The sequence below is a fragment of the Chinchilla lanigera genome, unplaced genomic scaffold (genome assembly GCF_000276665.1).
Source record: "Chinchilla lanigera isolate Chin_1 unplaced genomic scaffold, ChiLan1.0 scaffold00032, whole genome shotgun sequence".
In the NCBI taxonomy this organism is placed as follows: domain Eukaryota; kingdom Metazoa; phylum Chordata; class Mammalia; order Rodentia; family Chinchillidae; genus Chinchilla; species Chinchilla lanigera.
Window position 1 is genome coordinate 14,900,865 of NW_004955433.1, and position 17,765 is coordinate 14,918,629.

The 17,765-nt window shown below is 53.8% G+C and overlaps 1 protein-coding gene across 1 annotated transcript in view; it reads right to left on the reverse strand.

Moving 5' to 3' along the window:
* Pllp (plasmolipin) overlaps positions 1 to 14,930 on the reverse strand; it is a 19,708-nt gene extending 4,778 nt beyond the window's left edge. The window contains exon 1 of the mRNA XM_005388384.2: positions 14,634 to 14,930. Coding sequence (XP_005388441.1) covers positions 14,634 to 14,768 — 135 coding nt within the window. The 5' untranslated portion in view covers positions 14,769 to 14,930. The remainder of the gene's footprint in view (positions 1 to 14,633) is intronic.
* Between the last annotated feature and the right edge of the window lie 2,835 nt (positions 14,931 to 17,765).

Consider the following 17,765-nt stretch of genomic DNA (forward strand, 5'->3'; position numbering starts at 1 on the left):
TCTTTTGTTGTGGTTTTTTTTTTTTTTGGTACCAGGAATTGAACTCAGGACTTTGTGCTTGCCAGGAAGGCACTTGTGCTGTTGAGCTGTATCTTCAGGCTCCCCGCTCTCTTGTTGTGTTTTTTTTTTTTTTGGTACCAGGAATCGAACTCAGGACTTTGTGCTTGCCAGGCAGGCGCCTGTGCCAGTGACTTACATCCTTGCCCCTGCCGTCTTACTTTTGTTGTTGTTGTTGTTACCAGGAATTGAACTCAGGACCTTGTGCTTGCCAGGCAGGCACTTGTGCCACTGAGCTATATTCTGTTTTTGTTTTTTAAGACAGGGTCTTGCTGTGTGCTGCAGGCTGGCTCTGAACTCACTGTGGAGTCCAGGGTGGCCTCAGTCCTTATGGTGATCCTCCTGCCTTAGCCTCCTGAGTGCTGGTATTGCAGATGAGTGCCACACACCCAATTCTCTTCTTTTCAGTCTCCACTGGGCTGTGTGACACTGGGTCTCTCTTAGCTAAGGCAGTATCTCTTCCAAGACACCTTCCCTGCTCCTGCAATCTGGGAAGACCCCGTTTCTGTGCCCACAGGGCCTACAGGCACCCATAACCCCGGAAACACCTTCATAGTGTTTCTTCCCCCGAATGAGCCCCTAAGGGCAGGACCACAGCTGTCTCACTACACCCCGTACAGGACCCAGGCCCTGCCATGGACACAGCAAAAAAACTCTGAAAGGAAGATCAAGTCACCAGCATGGCCTTGAGAGATGTCCAGTTACACCGTCACACAAGTCAGAAATGAACAGTCTCTGTTTTCCTCCCAGCTGGTCCCCAAAGTAAACATCACCAGGGCCTTTGGGTGATGTTCCACCAGACCCCTGAGAGTCCCAAGTGCCTTCTCTACCTGTCAGCAGTCATCTTACAGGGAAACTGGACCTCTGAGAAGCCAAGGGGCCCATCCCCGTGTGGCAGGATGCCCCCCCAACCCCAGGTGCAGCCAGTACCTGGCTTAAACCCCTCCCCTTTCCTCCAGTGTGGCCTGACCTTGTAAAAAGAGTTCCGTGGCCACACCCACATCACAAGGCTACTTAAAGATCATGTGGCATAGTGGGAACAATGGAAGTGTTCGCTTTTATTCCAGAAGAGGCTAGGTATGCTGGACTGCACAAGCCACAGCCGCTGGGCCACAGGAAATTCTACAAGGGCAACTCTGCCCTCATGGGCCTGCCTGGGGGGCCCGGAAGACTGCAGAGGACCTGCTCTGGGGCCAGGCCAGGAATTGAGAGGCCAGAGAGCCGCGCCTCACCTGTGGCCACCCTAGGCCTCCCTAGCCCCTTCCTGCCCTTCACTGCTGGCCAAGCATCTCTAGGCTGGGGTGTCCTCCTTTCTCCAGAGCCCTTGGCCCCTGTGAGGACAGCAGAGTCTGGCGCCAGGCTCTGGAGAAAGGTTTCTTTGCTAATCCAGGCTCTGGGAAGGGGAAGGACTGTCTTCTTCCTGGATGGCCTGCAGGAGGCTGTGGCAGCCGCCTAGGGCAGAGCCATTCACCCAGCCCCAGGGCAGTGTCTTAGAAGCTAGGTGCTCCTCTGGGCACTAGTCTGAGGCAACAAGTCCCCTGGCTGCCTGCACCACCTAAGCAGATATATGAGCCCCAGACCATAAGCTGGGGAGCAGTGTTCACCTGAAGGCGAATGGTCCAGAGCACAGCCAGACCTGGGGCGCCTGCCAGGCACCCCCAAGCACCAATGGGGACTTTCTGCATGGAATCCTCACACGTGCAGGCTCAGGAAGGGCCAGCACCTGAGCTGCCCAGGAGTTCGGCAACCCTGACAACCTTCCTGCCTCCTCTTCCTCCTGCTTCTCCCACAGGGGGTGTGGCCCACTGGCAAAGTGGCAGGTGAAACCCTGGGCTTGGCTCTCAAGTCCTCACTATGTTTGTGATAAGAGGTAAGTACCTTCCTTTCTCAGGACTCCACCTGGGAACCTCGGGGAGGTGGGCCTGCCAGACCTCAGGTCCAGAGAAGATGTTTTGCTCACCGCTGCAGCCCCCTGCCTGACGGTGCCCAGTACTTGTGACCGGCTCAGTGCACACATGCCGAGGAACCCTTGTTCTCTGTCCTCACCTGTGGAGCAGGTCAGAACCCAGCCCCACACAGAGCAATGTGGAGACTGCTCTTGGCCTCATTCCCCAAGCACTCAAGGGTGGGCCTTGGCCTCAAGTGGGAGGCCCAAGACAGGTGTCTCTCCAGGGTTCTGCACTGCTTTCCCATGCTGGGGTGGCCCTGCCCCACACTGCACCCTACCAGCCTCAGCCACCCAATCTGTGCCCCACCTGAGCTCGCAGGCAGGCCATATGGTGCCCAGGAACCCACGTCAAACACCCAGCTGGAAGCAAGGCCATGTTAGTGAGGACCAGGGCAGAATGCCTTGGAACAGGCTCCCACACTGTCCCTGCCATCCCTAGGTCACCTGGCCTGAGAGAGACACATCAGGGAGGCTGAGAACCCCAGTGCTGGATAAAGTTATGTTCTTAGTTGTTTTTGAGACGGGGTCTCACTATGTGTGAGTAGTCCAGGCTGGCCTTCAACTCACTATGTAGCCCAGCCTGGCCTCAAACTCATAGCAATCCTCCTGCCTCAGCCCCCCAAGTGCTGGGATTACAGGGGTGTGCCACCATGCCCAGCAAGGTTATGTTCTGAGGAGAACAAATAAATACTCTGAGGTAGCATGCTCAGTCCCTTCTCAGGTAAGAACTGGGCATATCAAGGACAAACAACTGTTTATCTCCGGCAAGTTCCTAGGGGCCACTGCCATGTGTTACCTAGTTCCAGCCATCTGAAAGGAAGTAGAAAATTTAGTAAACTGAAAATCGAGGGAAGATAGATCCACGTTTATGCTGTGTCTGCCTGCCAGTCCCTTGTGCTATTACTCACTGGCCTGGTCATGAGAACTGAGCGCTTAGCGCCTCCTGTTCTGCACCAGCATGGGGCAGGAACTTTGCTCCCCTATGACCCTCTCACCAGTCTGTGCCTTTTGTTACCCCCACTTTCCAAACAGGCTCGGAAGGAGGTGCACCTACCGTGGGTAAAGGCAGGGCAGGCCTGAAACCAGGTCTGTCCCTCCCTAGAACCTTGCTACCACAAGTTCTGAGCGCCGTGTAAAATCCAGGGCCCTTCAGCGGGCTCCAGGGGCTCACCTTGTCCTTGCCAGCCCTGCCCTGCCTCCAGCCTCACCCCTGGGTTCCAGATCACAAAGGCAGCCTGCAGAGATGAGGCCCAGATAAGCAGTGGGAATTTCTAGTGTTCCTCCGGGCTGTGCCGCCTGGCCCTGTGCCCAGGGAGGGGCCTCTACTTCTGCTCCAAAACAAGGAAGGTCCACTCGTCCATCGGAACCAGACAGACTGGTTCCCAGGGAGACCCCGCTCAGGGCAGGGAACCCTCCTGTCCACTGACCCTCTGCTGGCCTGGGAGGCGCTGCCCAGGACTCAGCTCCAGAAGCCACAGGACCCCTGAGGCCCTCACAGCTGGGGCCCACGGAATCGCCTTCTGTGGACCCCACTCCAGCTGCAAGAAAAGGTCAGAAGACTTGGCTGATCAGAGGGTTCACGCTGCTGTCCAAAGCAAGAACAGGGCCTCACCGAAGTCTCTCTGCCCCAAACCGGGATCCCTGCACACAGCCCCAGCCAGAACCCTCCTCTGCAGGGTCCACCATGCATGTCTCCTGCACACCCACTGCAGCACGGCACCAGTTCTCACGTGCCCGGGGCTCACCTGCCCATGAGGAGAGCCAGAAACAGCCCTGAAGCAGGACCACAGCTGAGCTCCACAGAAAGAGACCCGCTTGAGAAGGGAGTGAGGGGGAGGGGGTCTCTGATGCCATTGCAGATATGGGGCTGAGAAACCTCACAGCAAGGTGATGAGAAAGCAAAGACCAAGGCGGTGAGGGAGGGGTGCATGGGTCCCTGGGAAAAGCAGAACTGTGTCCTGTGTGTCCATCTGTCCCTGCGGAGTTCCCCTGAAAGTGTCCACACATACATCTGTGTTATACTTACACGCATGCGTGCCAAACACACACAGAGCCAAACCTCCTCACTCCTTCCCAACTTGCAAGGCCCCTGCGAGGCCTCCCCGCACAGGTGCTGCAGGTAAAAGCGACCTGCAGCACCCAACAGGACATGTGCACAGGTCCTCCGCATCAGCAGTTTCTAAACAACTGGGCAACGGAGATGTTTTGATGGAAACCACCTGCAGGCCCAAAGCAGAGGATCCGTCACAGACACCAGCCAAGAGGTATTCCCTGCTTCAGCACAGCTCTGCCACTGACCCCAGAAACTGCCCGCGGGGACAGCAGAACCAGTGGCCTGCTCAGTGCAATCAATGCGTGCCCTTCTGTGACTCGGCACAGGTTTTCCCTGCTGTGGTGGGCATGGCGTCCCCAGGCTACGGCGCGTCCTAACCCCGAACCTGCTTTGGAGAGAGGGTCTTTGTGGATGTCTGTTAGTGAGGTCACCCTGCATCGGGTGTGCCTAATCCCATGACTGACCCCTTACAGGAATAGGAACTTGGGGCACACAGACCCACCCTGGGAGAAGACCACACGAAGACAGAGCCAGAGGCTGGAGCCAATGTCCACAAGCCAAGGACCACAAAGGGCTAATAGAGTCACCACCAGACACCAGAGGAGGCACAGGACAGATTCTCCCAGCACCTCCCCAAGGAGTCACCCTGCGGACGCCTTGATTCAGACTCCAGCCTCTAGGGCAGTGCGACAATACATTTCTGTTGTTTTAACTGTGCCACCCAGTTTGCAGAACTCTCTCAGCAGCCTCGGCAAACACATTTTTCTGAACTACTCCCTCTACCTGTGGCAGGGTGCCACGTGCCCACGTGACCGAGTAGTCACACCCGTGTCAGGTACAAGGGAAGGTTGGCCTGCGGACTGCCTGAGTTCAAGCTCAGGCCCTGCCAACACAGTAGCTGAGTAACTTCGAGCAAGAGACCTCGCCTCTCTGTGCATCGTCTTCACCTTCAAAATGTGCTTACCTCATGGGGTGGCTTTGAGGCATAAATGAATGTCCGCAAAGTGGTTAGCAAAAAGCTAAACTCGGCCCAGGTCCCATCTCAAGGATGGCTAGGAACACAGGTGGAGTCATTTTTGGTCTCCCGAGGTAGGCGGCATGCATGGCTCCCAGCGCTGTGCAGCCACAGTGAGGCAGGAATGATCTCAAGACCAGCCCCAGGGCCCACAGTGGGGAAGCTGGACTGAGGGCAGGAAGGCCCCAGAGGTGCAACCCGGCCCTGACGCATCCAGAGGGCCACAACCCCTCAGCTACTCCCAGGGTAAGGTGCCTTAGTCAGACCCTTCACCCCTCAGACCTCAGTCTTCCCCTTAGGTCTACAACCCCCAATTCCCAAGCTAACTCCTCTCTGGCCCAGGGACAGCACCTCAACTCTCCTTTTATCCTCCCTTCTTCCTTGTAGGTTCACAATGTGGGGTCGGGAGGGAGAATCACCAACCGTTCTGAGCTGTTTCCTCATCTGACCCATGAGGGAGCTGATGGGAAGCTATACGTGTCCCTGTCCCCTCGCAGGTGTGTCCTGCAGGAGACCCTAAAGGGAACAGTAAAGGCCACTTACAATAGTAGTTACACAGCAACTGTGTGGCTGGCAAAGTCCAGGGCATGGTAGGAAGTGGATCACAGCACAAGGGAGCCAGGAGCTTGGAGCGAGGCGGAGGGAAGGCAGTTCATGCCCGGAGGATGACACTAGGGTCTTAAACTCAGTAGCTGCCAGGGGAGGTGGGTCACAGAAAGGATGAAAGTGGCCCAGGGGTGATTTCTGGAGCAGAAGAGCTATCTCCTGATATCTGGTGGGGACTCAAACCCGAGGCAGCCAGAAATACTAACTTTCCAAGCAACACTAGGAAATGGAATTTTCATGTGAGATCTCTAATTTTTAATACTAATAATAAAACCAAACATTTTAGGGTGTTTTGTTTTGTTTTGTGGGATAGGGTCTTGCTATATAGTTCAGGCTGGCCTTAAACTCACTATGTAGCACAGGTTGACCTCAAAACTATAGCGATCCTCCTGCCTCAGCCTGGGATGACAGGTGTGTACCACCACGCTTAGCTAAACCAACTATTTTAGAAAACATTGTGAGGGCGGGGGCCAGTGATTCCTTCTGCCTTTCCCCCTGACTGCACCATCCAAAACACTAAAGGCCAGGTAACCAGTGACCTCTCCTGCGGGTTCTCTCACTCAGGACGCATCTGGGCAGCCTGAGGACACTCAGAACTTGGCCTGGCCAGGCCCAGCCTCCACCCCCGCCCTGGCCCTTCTCCCTACACTGAAAGGGACTTTATGGGGACAAAAAAGCCACCCATTGTGTCACAAGAAACAAAGGGGCAGGGGACAGAGGCTCTGGGCGCCTGTGCCGGCCACACCACCACACGTCACCCTCCCTGTGCCAGGGGAGGGTGCAGGAAGGTACCTCGGAATTCCCACACCGGTGCCAAGCGCTCATCCTGGAGCCACGCCCCGCTCCTCAGGAGCCCAGAGCCAAGTCAGAATCAGCCGGAACCGCTGGGTCTGTGCACCTCTGGCCTCCCTTTTGCCAGCGTGGTCACTCTGCCACTGAACGGACTCTCCTGAAGGCCCCACTCCCATGCTAGGGACTGGGCAGCCCAGGGCCCGCACAGTATGAGGTGGTGGAGACCTCAGCTCAGCCTTGGGCTGGCTTCAGGGCCTTCAGCACCTGTCCAGGAAGACTACTGTGTTTGGAGGAGGCTTCACAGTCCTAGAGGCAGAGCTGCAGTGGGTAACTGGAGCCAACTTCCCAGCAGCCCTCTATATAGGAAGTGGCTGTTGGAAGCACGCAGAAAGTTAGCTCCAGCAGCCTTCTCAGGCTGAGGGTCTTTCTTAGCTCCTGTATCCCAGGCACTGACATTCTGGGGGACTTGAGCAAGCCTCACCCATCTCAACCCAAGGAGTGGCTAGGGCCCCATTCCTACCACCTGTGCACAGGACGGCAGGGATGGAAAAGTTTTTTGGTGTCTAGCACCGTCCTCCCTCCAAATTAAAGCTGGAATGTGCCAGAGCAGCCCACGTCTGTCCCCAGCTGCTGTCCCCAGCTGCTCACATGCTAGTGCTGCCTGACCTTGGGCTGTGCCTCCCACCCTGCCTTCCCCTCCCTGCTGAGACCCTGGCTGCCACCCCGGTCTTCTTCCTGGGCAAACTCTGACCCAGCCCAGCAACAAAGGGCTGGGGCGTATTCTGTCAGCAACACGGCTGGGTTCACCGTGCAGCCAAGAAAAACAGCTCTCTCCCGCTACCATCTAGAGGTTCCCCTAAGCCTAGGAGGCTAGTGTGGGGGTTGCGGCTCCCTGAGACCCTCCAGAGTGGGAAGTTAGGGCCTGCTCTGCCTGGAATTCCACCTGAACCTGCTCATCAGCTGACAAGGAGTAGTCACACCCACTGTATGTGGACAGGTCACACACTTGACCCCTGTCCTTCCCTGACATGGATGACACGGACGTCCTCTTTTCTCACACAGGCCACCCAGCACTGAGCTTGCTGCTGTGTGATCTGGGAAAAGTGCCTTCCACTTGCACACAGCTCCAGACAGGTGTGTTTCTACACAACACAAACAATTTCATTCCAAACGTACAGCTCTGCGCATTGCTTTTTCCCCTGGCCCTACGGCGTAGATACTGCCTACTGTTACACAGAGCTGCTTTCCTCATTTCTCTGAAGGTAGGAAGGAATCTTTTTCCTCACTGCTCCAATATATCCTGACATGTTAAGCAGTCCCTCGTGATGGATCTGCATATATATTGTGCAAATACAATCATGTTAAAAGAAAACTTAAATCACTATTAAGCAGGAAACCTGGAGTAGCCAGACAGCAGCTAGCTATAAAATTGAATGCAACAATATTGTAACAATGTCATTACATCCTAAACAGAAACCTCTCTCCAGTTCTGGGCTCTCCTTTACACTAGCCCCCACCTTACCCACCGTCTTACTTTCTGTGGTTTCAGTTACCTGTAGTCAGAAGAGGTCACACAAGAATTTCAAAAAATAATTAATTTTTTTTTTTTTTTTTTGAGACAGGGTCTCGATATGCAGTTCAGGTTGGCCTTGAGCTCACTTTGTAGCCCAGGCTGGTCTTGAACTCTCATAGACCCTCCTGCCTCAGCCTCCCGAGTGCCGGATTACAGGCATGCACCATCACTCCCGGCCTTAATTTGTAAGTCTTCAGTAACTTAGTATAACTTATAGTATACTGCTATAGTTGTTCTACGTTATTCTTAGTTATTTTTGTTAATCTCCACTGTGCCCAATTTATAAATTAAGTTTTTCTCATAGCTATGACAGTACACAGAGTGGTACCAGCCGCAGTCTGAGACATCCCCTGGGGAGCATGCATGCATCCTTCAAGCGGGATGCTGGATCTGCTGGCCCCTCCCTGAAGCTGTCTCCTCTACAGGATCCTTTAGGATGTAATTAACACAGATGATAAGATCTATATTAAAATTCTTTAGAAAACAGCATTAAGAAAGGGAAAAAAGAAAGAAAAAAAAACAACTTAGTAATGAAATTTGCACGGTAAAAAGTACTATGAGCAAAGTTCCAAAAAAAAAATCTGCAAATCCCCTGGAGCTCTTGGCACTGGACAAGTCAAAGACCAACAACTCAAGAGAATACAGACAGACAAGGAAATACAAAGGTCTCAGAAGCATTTTTTAAAGGTCAATCTCACTGCTAAGCAGAAGGAACGTAATACTACACTGACCTGCCATTCTGACCTGTCGACTGGGGCACATCCAGGAGCCTGAACAATCATCTCACTGCGGAGGCCTAACCAGAGGACCTGTGACCACTACAGAGGACATCTGGCAACCTCCATGCAAATCACAAATGCACAGGCCCTCTGACTCACACAGAGCACACACATTGGAGGCGTTCACTCCTTGCAGCAGGGTGTGAATCAGCAAGAGAATGGAAATCCCAAGCACCTGTCAACAGAGGAACTGGCCACAGATCACTCCCCAACTACACAATAGACTATTAAGACATAAAAGGCCAGGCGTGGTGGTGCCCTCCTGTAATCCTAGCACCAGGAGGCTGGGGCAGCAGAGAATCTTAAGTTTGAGGATAGCCAGGGCTACACAGCAAGTCACTGTCTCAAAAAATAAAACAAGCCAGGCATGCTGGCGCACGCCTGTAATCCCAGCACTCAGGAGGCTGAGGCAGGAGGATTACTGCAAGTTTGAGACCAGCCTCGGCTACAAAGTGAGCTCAAGGCCAGCCTGACATGCATAGCGAGACCCTGTCTCAAAAAGACCAAAAAAAAGTTATGAATGGAAGCAATGGCATTCCCTGCACTGACAAATAAAGACACATGTTTACATGTAACAAGGAAAAGTGCAGAGGACAAGCTATTTCTTGGGTAAAATGAGGAAAGGTAGGTCTGGATACCATCCACATTTACATATACTGCCTTATAGTAAGTCCTTAAATGGTATACAGGAAACAGAATAGACCTGAAGTCCTCGGCTCAAACCAAAGGGGGATAGAGATTTTTTACTTCCCTCTTTTCCACTTTGTTTTATTCTTTATTTATTTTCACTTTTTTTTGGTACTGGGAATCAAACTCATGACCTCAGGGTTGCCAGGCAAGTGCTTATGCCGCTGAGCTATATCCCCAGCCTTTTTTTTTTTCCACTTTGTTTTATTGAGCATTGGAAACCTGTTTACAAAATTAAGGGTGTGGTGGTACACACCTGTAATCCCAGTATTTGGGAGGCTAAGGCAGGAGGATCACCATGAGTTTAAGCCCAACCTGAGCTACATAGTGAGTTCAAGGCCTACCTGAACTACATGGCAAGATGCTGTCTCAAAAAACTAAAACAAAACAAAGTAAAACAAATGCATTGGAGAAGTAGGTGCAATAGGACATGCCTGTATTCCCAGCTACTACGGAGGCTGCGGTAGGAGGACCTCAAGTTTGAGGTCAGTTTGAACAACTTCGTGAGAACTTATCTCAAAACAAAAATAAAACAGAGCTGGGGATGTAGCTCGGGGTAGAGCAAACACTCGCCTAGCATGTCCAAGGCCCTGGGTTCCACACCGGAAACACAAAAAAATAAAAAATCAGAGTCCTCTAGAAAAATCGAGAATGGGCTCCATGAGCTGGGGTTACAGTGATCCTGTGGAATGCTCTACCACCGTTAAAAAGAAGGCACCGCTGTTCTGTCAGGAAGAGAGTGTGAATGCACCAGGTGTGAAGAAAGCAACTTGTTGAACAATGGATACAGAATAAAATGTTTAGAGTCTACAGAAAAAGCCAGGTGGGGTGGTGCACATCTAAGCACTCAGGAGGCTGAGGCACAAGGATCACAAGTTTGAGCCCCACTTGGTCTCCATAGCAAGTTCAAGGCCAGCTTTATATGGCAAGACTATCTCAAAAAAACAAAACTAAACCAGGTATGGTGGCACACACCTGTAATCCCAGCACTCAGGAAGCTGAGGCAGGACGAACACTGTGAGTTGGAGGCCACCCTTAGCTATATAAGCAAGTTCAAGCCCAGCATAAACTACAAAGTAAGACCCTGCCTCAAAAAAGCAAAACAAAAAACCCTAAAACCTCAACACCCCTCCAAAAAAAATGCACAGCAAAAGGACTGGCAACACTCCGACACAGCTGTCCCTGTAAAAAGGATGATCCAAGCACAACTTCAACTTTGTCTTTCTAGGTCTTTGTTTTTTAAGGATAATATATTTGCAGTCATTATGTAATTACAAGCGAATTCCCAAACATGCTACATCATCCCCTGCCCTCCCCCACAGGGAGCCAAGGTCACAGGGCGCTCCCTGGTAGAGCTGCGCAGAGGCAGACAGGGGACCCCCAGCCCTGCCCAAGGACAGAGCCACCCACAGTCTCAACACTAAGGAAGGCCACGTGAGTCCCTGACATGCAGTCCCAAAGGGATGGAGCTCTTTCACACCCTACAGAGGTTAACAACCTGGGCAGCCCCTTCTGGGAGGTCAGAGTGAACTTCAGACTCTGTCCTGTCCCCTGGCTGGAGAGGGGCTGGCCTTGCTAACTCTCTAACATTCCCGAGAGCAGGCAGCCTAAGAGGGACTGAGCTCCCTGTCCTGGAAGCATTCAAGCTGTGTCGAGAATGCTGCTCTTGAACATCTTAGGCTTGCCTAAGAGCCCAAGGATCAAACTGAGAGCGCTAGCACATGCCTTCAATCCCTGGATAGACTACCCTTCTCCTCAGAGTTGGGGAGGATCAAAAAAATCGAAACAATTGTGTAACTCACTAGCATTTAGCTGATACTTATCCTAAAAGGCCTGAGGATCTGCCCTAAGCACCAGTTAACTACACAACCCACAACATTCTTCCACTATCTCACCACATGAAGAACGGAAGCATTAAGAACTCTAGGTTTTAGGATCAGAACAGTTGTTTCTAGATCAAACTGGTCTGCCTCCTTTTACGTGGGCTACTAGGAAGCTCAGCAATAAACCAACAGTCTTAAACTGGCCTCCAACTCACAGCAATCCTCCTGCCTCAGTCTCCCAAGTGCTGGGATTACAGGTATGCATTACCATGCCCAAGTTTGTTTTTGAGACAGGGTCTCAATATGTAGTCCAGGCTGGCCTTGAATTCACAACCCTGCCTCAACTTCCCAAGGGCTGGAACTAGAGCCCTGTGGCACCACACCTAGATTCTTTAATTTTTTTAACGTATCTTTAAAGTCAATCCCTCCCTTCAAATTATCAATTTTTAGAAATATATATCAGCTCTTCTTTTGTGGCTCAATATCATCACCATCTAATGTTCTTTGTAGAAGTAGATGGGTAGCAAGTGGTGAATCGGCAGCTATGACCAGATACGAGGAACAGTGAGATTGGTTCTGGAGGACCGTTCTACCCCAGGTGAAGGGATGTCTCCTCAAGGAGCTGGGGGATTCCCCCCTACCTTCCCTTCCTCCACCATGACAACTCCTGAGGACAGAGGGTGGTCTGATGTGGAAGAAGCCTGCTGCCTCCTCCCTGCAGCCCTCCCTGATCCCGGAGGACAGGCACCAGGCCTGGGGAACCCACCACTCACTCCAAAACACCCCGGTGCAGGACAGCAGTGAGATCTTGAGTAAAGATCTACCTCTGAGCCTCAGTTTCCTCACCTGTGAAATGGAGAAGAGGACACAAAGCCCTTGGCAAGGGGCCTGGAGCCTGCTGCAGCTGACCAACAGCTGTCCTAGCTTCCCAGCACAGGGAGGGATGTGTGGGGTGAACCCCCTGTCTCAGACCCAGTGGAACTACCCGTTGCCACAGAAACAGCTCAGGAAGCAGCTTCTCCAGGCAGTGTGGTGAAGGCTCAGGGATGCTGTTTCCAGACTCTGACAAGGGCCAGAGCACGGGGTGGGGGCAAAGGAAGCCGCCAGCACACACCCCCAGCTGCCAGGGGAACAGTGACCCAACCACAAGCTCCACCACAGTACCTGGAGTTGGTCTGCATTCCACCTAGACCTCAATGCCTGCACCTGGACGAGAGGACCCAGATGCTCAGGGCAGGGCTGAGCCCACACAGAACCCCCCAAACGGGAGATAAGCCTCCTGCCTCCGGAGAAAGCTAGTTTCTTCAAACCAAGCAGGACCCTTATTCCAGTTCCTTTTGTTCCCTTACTGCAATCCTTAGTTGTCCAAGCGCAAAACGCTCCAACCCTGTCTGCCAATGGCCGAGGACTAACACTCAGGACCCGCACAACCACCCCATCATCATGCTTGTTCCCAACCTCACTAGCACCACCACTCCCCCCGGCGCTGTCCACAGAACTTCTCCCACGTGGGCAGGGGTGCACAGGACCCTGGGCTTCTGCACGCCCCAACCTGAATGTGCTCTTCCACTCCAGCTTCCCCAACTGAGGGCCACTCACCTGTGTGCCCCTCGCCCCTCCCATCTCCAAGCCTTGTCCACTCTTTCCCTGCCTCTGCTTCCGAGTTCAGCCACCTCCCAGCTCAACAGCCACCTCCTCCAGGAAGCCTTCCTCCGTGCAGACCTAATCTCCCTCCGGGTCACTGGTTCATAAGCCACCTGGATTCCCGCTGGACGGCGGGAATCTGCGCAGCAGATGCATTTTACCAAGGGCCTAAAGGCCAGCACTCAGAAGCCCAGCCGCAGCCAGGCCAGTAGCTCCTCCCTACCTGCCCCGGCAGGGTTGTTTCTGCCGTGGGGTGGGGCGGAAGTGGGGGACACTGGGATTTCTGCCTGCTAGGCAGGTGCTCTACCATTAAGCTACAGCCCCAGCACCCACCAGCAGATTTAAATTAGTCCCCGAAGAGATTGTCACCCCCCCACACACACAGAACAGAGTCTCACCAAAAAACAAAACAAAACAACAAAAAAAGCCCCACTCTTGGGGACGAGTTAAATATGTTAAATACGTAGATTTCTGGCTGCACTTCCGGAAATTCAAATAACAATTCATTTTTTTTCCAGGGTGGGGTCCAGGATCTGCATTTTAAACAAACTCTGCCGGAGACTCCTCGGCTGCGGTGGGGGAGGAGGCCGCAAAGGGAAGCGAGAGGAATCCAAGGATGGATGGGGGCGGAAGTGGGCGCTTCCCTACTGGAGCGGGGAGGAAAACCTGATCTCAGCCAGGGTTGGGACGGCAGTGACCACCCAGCCCTCCATCCTGGGCCTGGTGACCTCGCCAGGTCTCAGCAGTAAGGGGGACAGCGGGCAAGGTCCACTCGCTGGACGGTAAAGGAAACTGGATCCAACCCCACCTCCAAGTCCACCCTACTGCTCTGAAGATGGACCAGGCCTTCAGCTGGTGGTGGGGAACACAGAGGGTGTCACGGGACGGAACCGAACGCCCCCAGGCCGGACGCTGGTGTTGGAGGAAGAGGGGCGTTCCCTTCGGTCACCTCCGCCGAAGTCCAGTACGCAAAATCGGGGAGCGGTGGGAGTCTCGACTCTGGCTTCCCACAAATCCCTTCCCGGCTCAGGGCGCAATATCGCTCGGCCCGCGGTGCCGGTCAAACCGGCTGGCACCTGGCAGGTCACCCAGAGGGAGCCAGAGCCGCGCAGGAGCCCTCGGGGCCGTGACCAGGCGCATGTGCGGGCCGCGGTGTACTCTCCAGCTGGGACCGGAGAGCTCCGGAGCCGCTGGAGCCGGGAGGGAGGGGGCCGAGAGTGGACTTTGGTTTGGCCTGGGTCCCCTGGAGGGTAGGAGGATTGTCCTGGCCGAGAGGGGGCAGGGAAAGAGGAGACAGAACCACCAGCACAGAGCTGTACGCAGGGATCTGCTGCTCGGGTGGGCGCTTCTGTGTGACTGGGGTGACCACCTGGGGCGGCGATGATGGACATTGGAGCCGGGCACCCTGATCACGCGTGCCTAGTGCGTGCACTCGCAGGGATGGCAACAGGGGCGCCCCGAGGTGAGAAGGTTCCTGGGGATGGCGAGGTGTCCATTCTGGAAGCGCCTCGCAGTGAGCAAGGCGCGTCGGGAGGCGGGAACCTACGCTGGGGAGGTGCTGGGTGAGAAGAGGGAGCGCCGCTCGGAGTCGCCCCCGCCACCCCAGATATGGACTGCACACCGCCCACCCCAGCCCGCGGGCCCGCGGGTTCTCACCAGCTGCAGCAGCATGAGCACCCCGAAGCTGGAGCGCACGAAGCCCAGGTCCGGGCGCAGCGCAGACGCCGAGGCACCCGCACCCTGTGCGGGGCTGCTGGTCCGCGTGCTCACTTTCGACGGGAACTCGGCCATGGCGGCTCCGCTCGCTCCCGAGTTGGCTCCGGCCGCGCCGCCGCCCTCCCGCCGTGGGTGCGGGCTTCCGCACCTCTGCTCCGGGGCTCCGGCTCCCGCAGTGAGCGCTGTGCGCACCGCGTCCGCCGGGGAGCAGGAGCGCCAGGTGCGGCCGGCCCGGCCCCGCCCCGTGGTGAGCACCGCCCCTTTAACCCTAGCCTCGCCGCTGGCCACAAGCCTTCCCTCGCGGGTTCCCCAGCAGCCGCCGCCGCTTCCCACAAGGGGAAAACCAGGTCCGGGTCAGCGAGAGGGCTCAGCTGTCCAGCAGGCTGGACGGCAGAGCCTTTCCTCCTCGCGGTCCCCGGCTGTGCGCCTCTGCGCCCTCTGCCCTAGGTCCGCGCCCTGTGTGCCGCCACGCCCCGTGTGGACCCCTCTCCCGAATGCGGCTGGGGCTCTGTGCCTGCGGACGAACCCCCGTGCCTCTCTAGACATAAAGCTGGTGACTCCTTCACAAGTCCGAGTTCTGGGAACGGGTCTCAGAAACGTGAGCACGCGGGAGAAGGGGACGGGACGTCCTTTAATAGCAGTTGCACAAGGTTTACTCCAAATACAGGAATTTAGGAGATAGGCGGGCGAGCATCACCTCGCCCGCTATACAGAGGTCGGCAAAGCTGTGGTGGGGAAGAAATCCAACCTTACATAGAAAGCAGCCGCCATTCTGCAAAGGAAAGCACCACCAGAAAATGGGAGGTCATGCCAGGCCTAAGGTTTCATCGCTCCCTAAAACTCACGCATGCGTGCGCGCCCACAGATGTTTGCACAGATATTTCATACATTTATTCCTCAACCCAGGCTCGCCCAGCGCCTCCTGTATGTCAAGTCTCACCCAGTGCCTGGGAGAGAGGAGAGACCAAGAGGAAGAGGGCCTTGGTAGTCCTGGGAGTGACAAGTTATAAACCAGGGAGGAAAAATAACTTCAGATGCCGACAAATGCTGGGACTAAAATAACAGAGGGGTATGATTTTGAGAGGCCAGCAGGAGATTGGAGGAGCGGGGTTTGAGACAAGTGCTCACTCCCTAGTACAGGCTGGCCTTGAACTCGCTTGTGTAGCCAAGGAAGACCTATACAAGGAGGTATGCAGACACGTGAAATTTAAGTCAGGCTGTGCCTTTGGGAAGGTCTAGGTGAGCTTAGACAGCGTGAGGGACTTGAAGGTGCAGCTTGAAGAACAGCAAGAAGGTCCCTGGCAGGGCTGGAGCAGGAGGAAGAGGCTGGCCGCTGCAGGGGCAGAGGGAGGTCACACCGGACTGCATAGCTGAGTGTATTAGTGTCCTGGGGCTGCTGTGTCGAATTACTACAGACTCGGTGGCTTAGAATTAACAACAATTTATTCACAGTTCAGGGGACCAGCTATTATTTGCAGTCAGTCCCATAGAGTCCCGTAGAGCCCTCTGGAGGCCCTAGGGGAGAATCCTCCAGCTTCTGTTAGTGGCTGCTGGCTTCCTCGACTGTGACCTCACAGTCTCCACGCTCATATTGCCCCTCTGCTTCTGTATGTATGAAATCTGTGTGGATAAGTCTATTTTATTTGGACACGTGGTTGGATTAGGGTCATCCAGAGTAGTCTCCTCAAGTCAAGAATCTTAATTTATTCACTTGACTTTATCTGTAAAGACTCTTTTTCTTTTTTCTTTTTTCTTTCTTTCTCCGGTACTGGGAATCAAACTCACGACCTTGTGCTTGCCAGGCAGGCACTGTGCCACTCAGCTAAATCCCCAGCCCAAGATTCTTTTTCTTTATAAGGTAAAATTTGCAGGCTCCAAAGATTAGGATATGGAATATCTTTGGGTGGTCATTATTCAGCTTACCACAATGATAGAGTGCTTGACTTTTATTTTAAGGCCTGGAGGGTTTGAAGCAAGTGACAAGACCTAAGGACTGTGAAAATATCTCTGGTGGATGCTGACTTAGTTCTTTTCCACTCAAATGGACATTCAGCTTCATCTCCCCAATGCACCTGAGGCCCTTCCTCGCCCTCCCATACCTTACCTGCTGCATGTGCTCTGGTAATGAGAAGTACTTTCTGATGGCTGCAGAAGTGTTACACAGAGACCGGCCTCTCTGTTGACCAGTCACCCTAGAACAAAGCTCGGGTGAGTCCTTAATTTTACTATGACACAGAAAACAATGAGGTGATTGTTTCTGAAACAGATTCTAAAACAGTAGGGTGTTTTTGTTTTGCTTTGGGTTTGGATTTTGTTTTTTTGGTTCATCCCACGTTCATTCCTTTCAAATGGCAGCGACCAAGACTGAATCGCTGCACTGTTTTTATACTTTGACATTTTCTTCAAACCAATTTCACTCGCCTCCATCAGAAAAAGGACAGAATCTGTCCTGAGCTAGAAGCAGCTGCCCACCCAGCTCTTTACTGGCACCATGAGGGCCTTGGATTTGGGGGACAGGTGACAAACAGAGCCATGTCCGGGAGGAGGAGTCATCCTGCCCACACCCGGGCCTGGTCTCTGTTCCCTGGGGTCTGAGGAGATCCCACATAGGACCACTGCACATCTGCAGAGGGTGCTTTGTGTTCAAACCCCTCCTGGGTGGTTGGCAGTGGGGATTCCAGCACGGAGCAGGTGTTCAGTGGGTATCACCAATGCAGCAGGGCCTGGGGACAGACCTGTGAGCCATGTGACGAGTCAATGTCAGTCTGATGTAGGAAACAGAAAAACAGACCATCATCAATTGTGATTATGTTATCCCAGAAAAAGATTAGGATGCCAGTGGGAGAGGACAGCCCTGAGAATTGCAGGGTGTCAATGGGATAGCCTAGTCAAGGAAGGTCTAAACAGTTAAGCAGGCACCTAGAGGATAAATAAAAATCAGAGCAATCTGCCATCCATGCAAAGGCCCTGAGATGTGAAAGACTTTGAGGTCTTTGAGGAAAGACAGAAGTCTGAGGGGGAGGGAGAGATGAGGTTCAAGAAGCAGCTGCCGGGCTGGGGATTTAGCTCAGC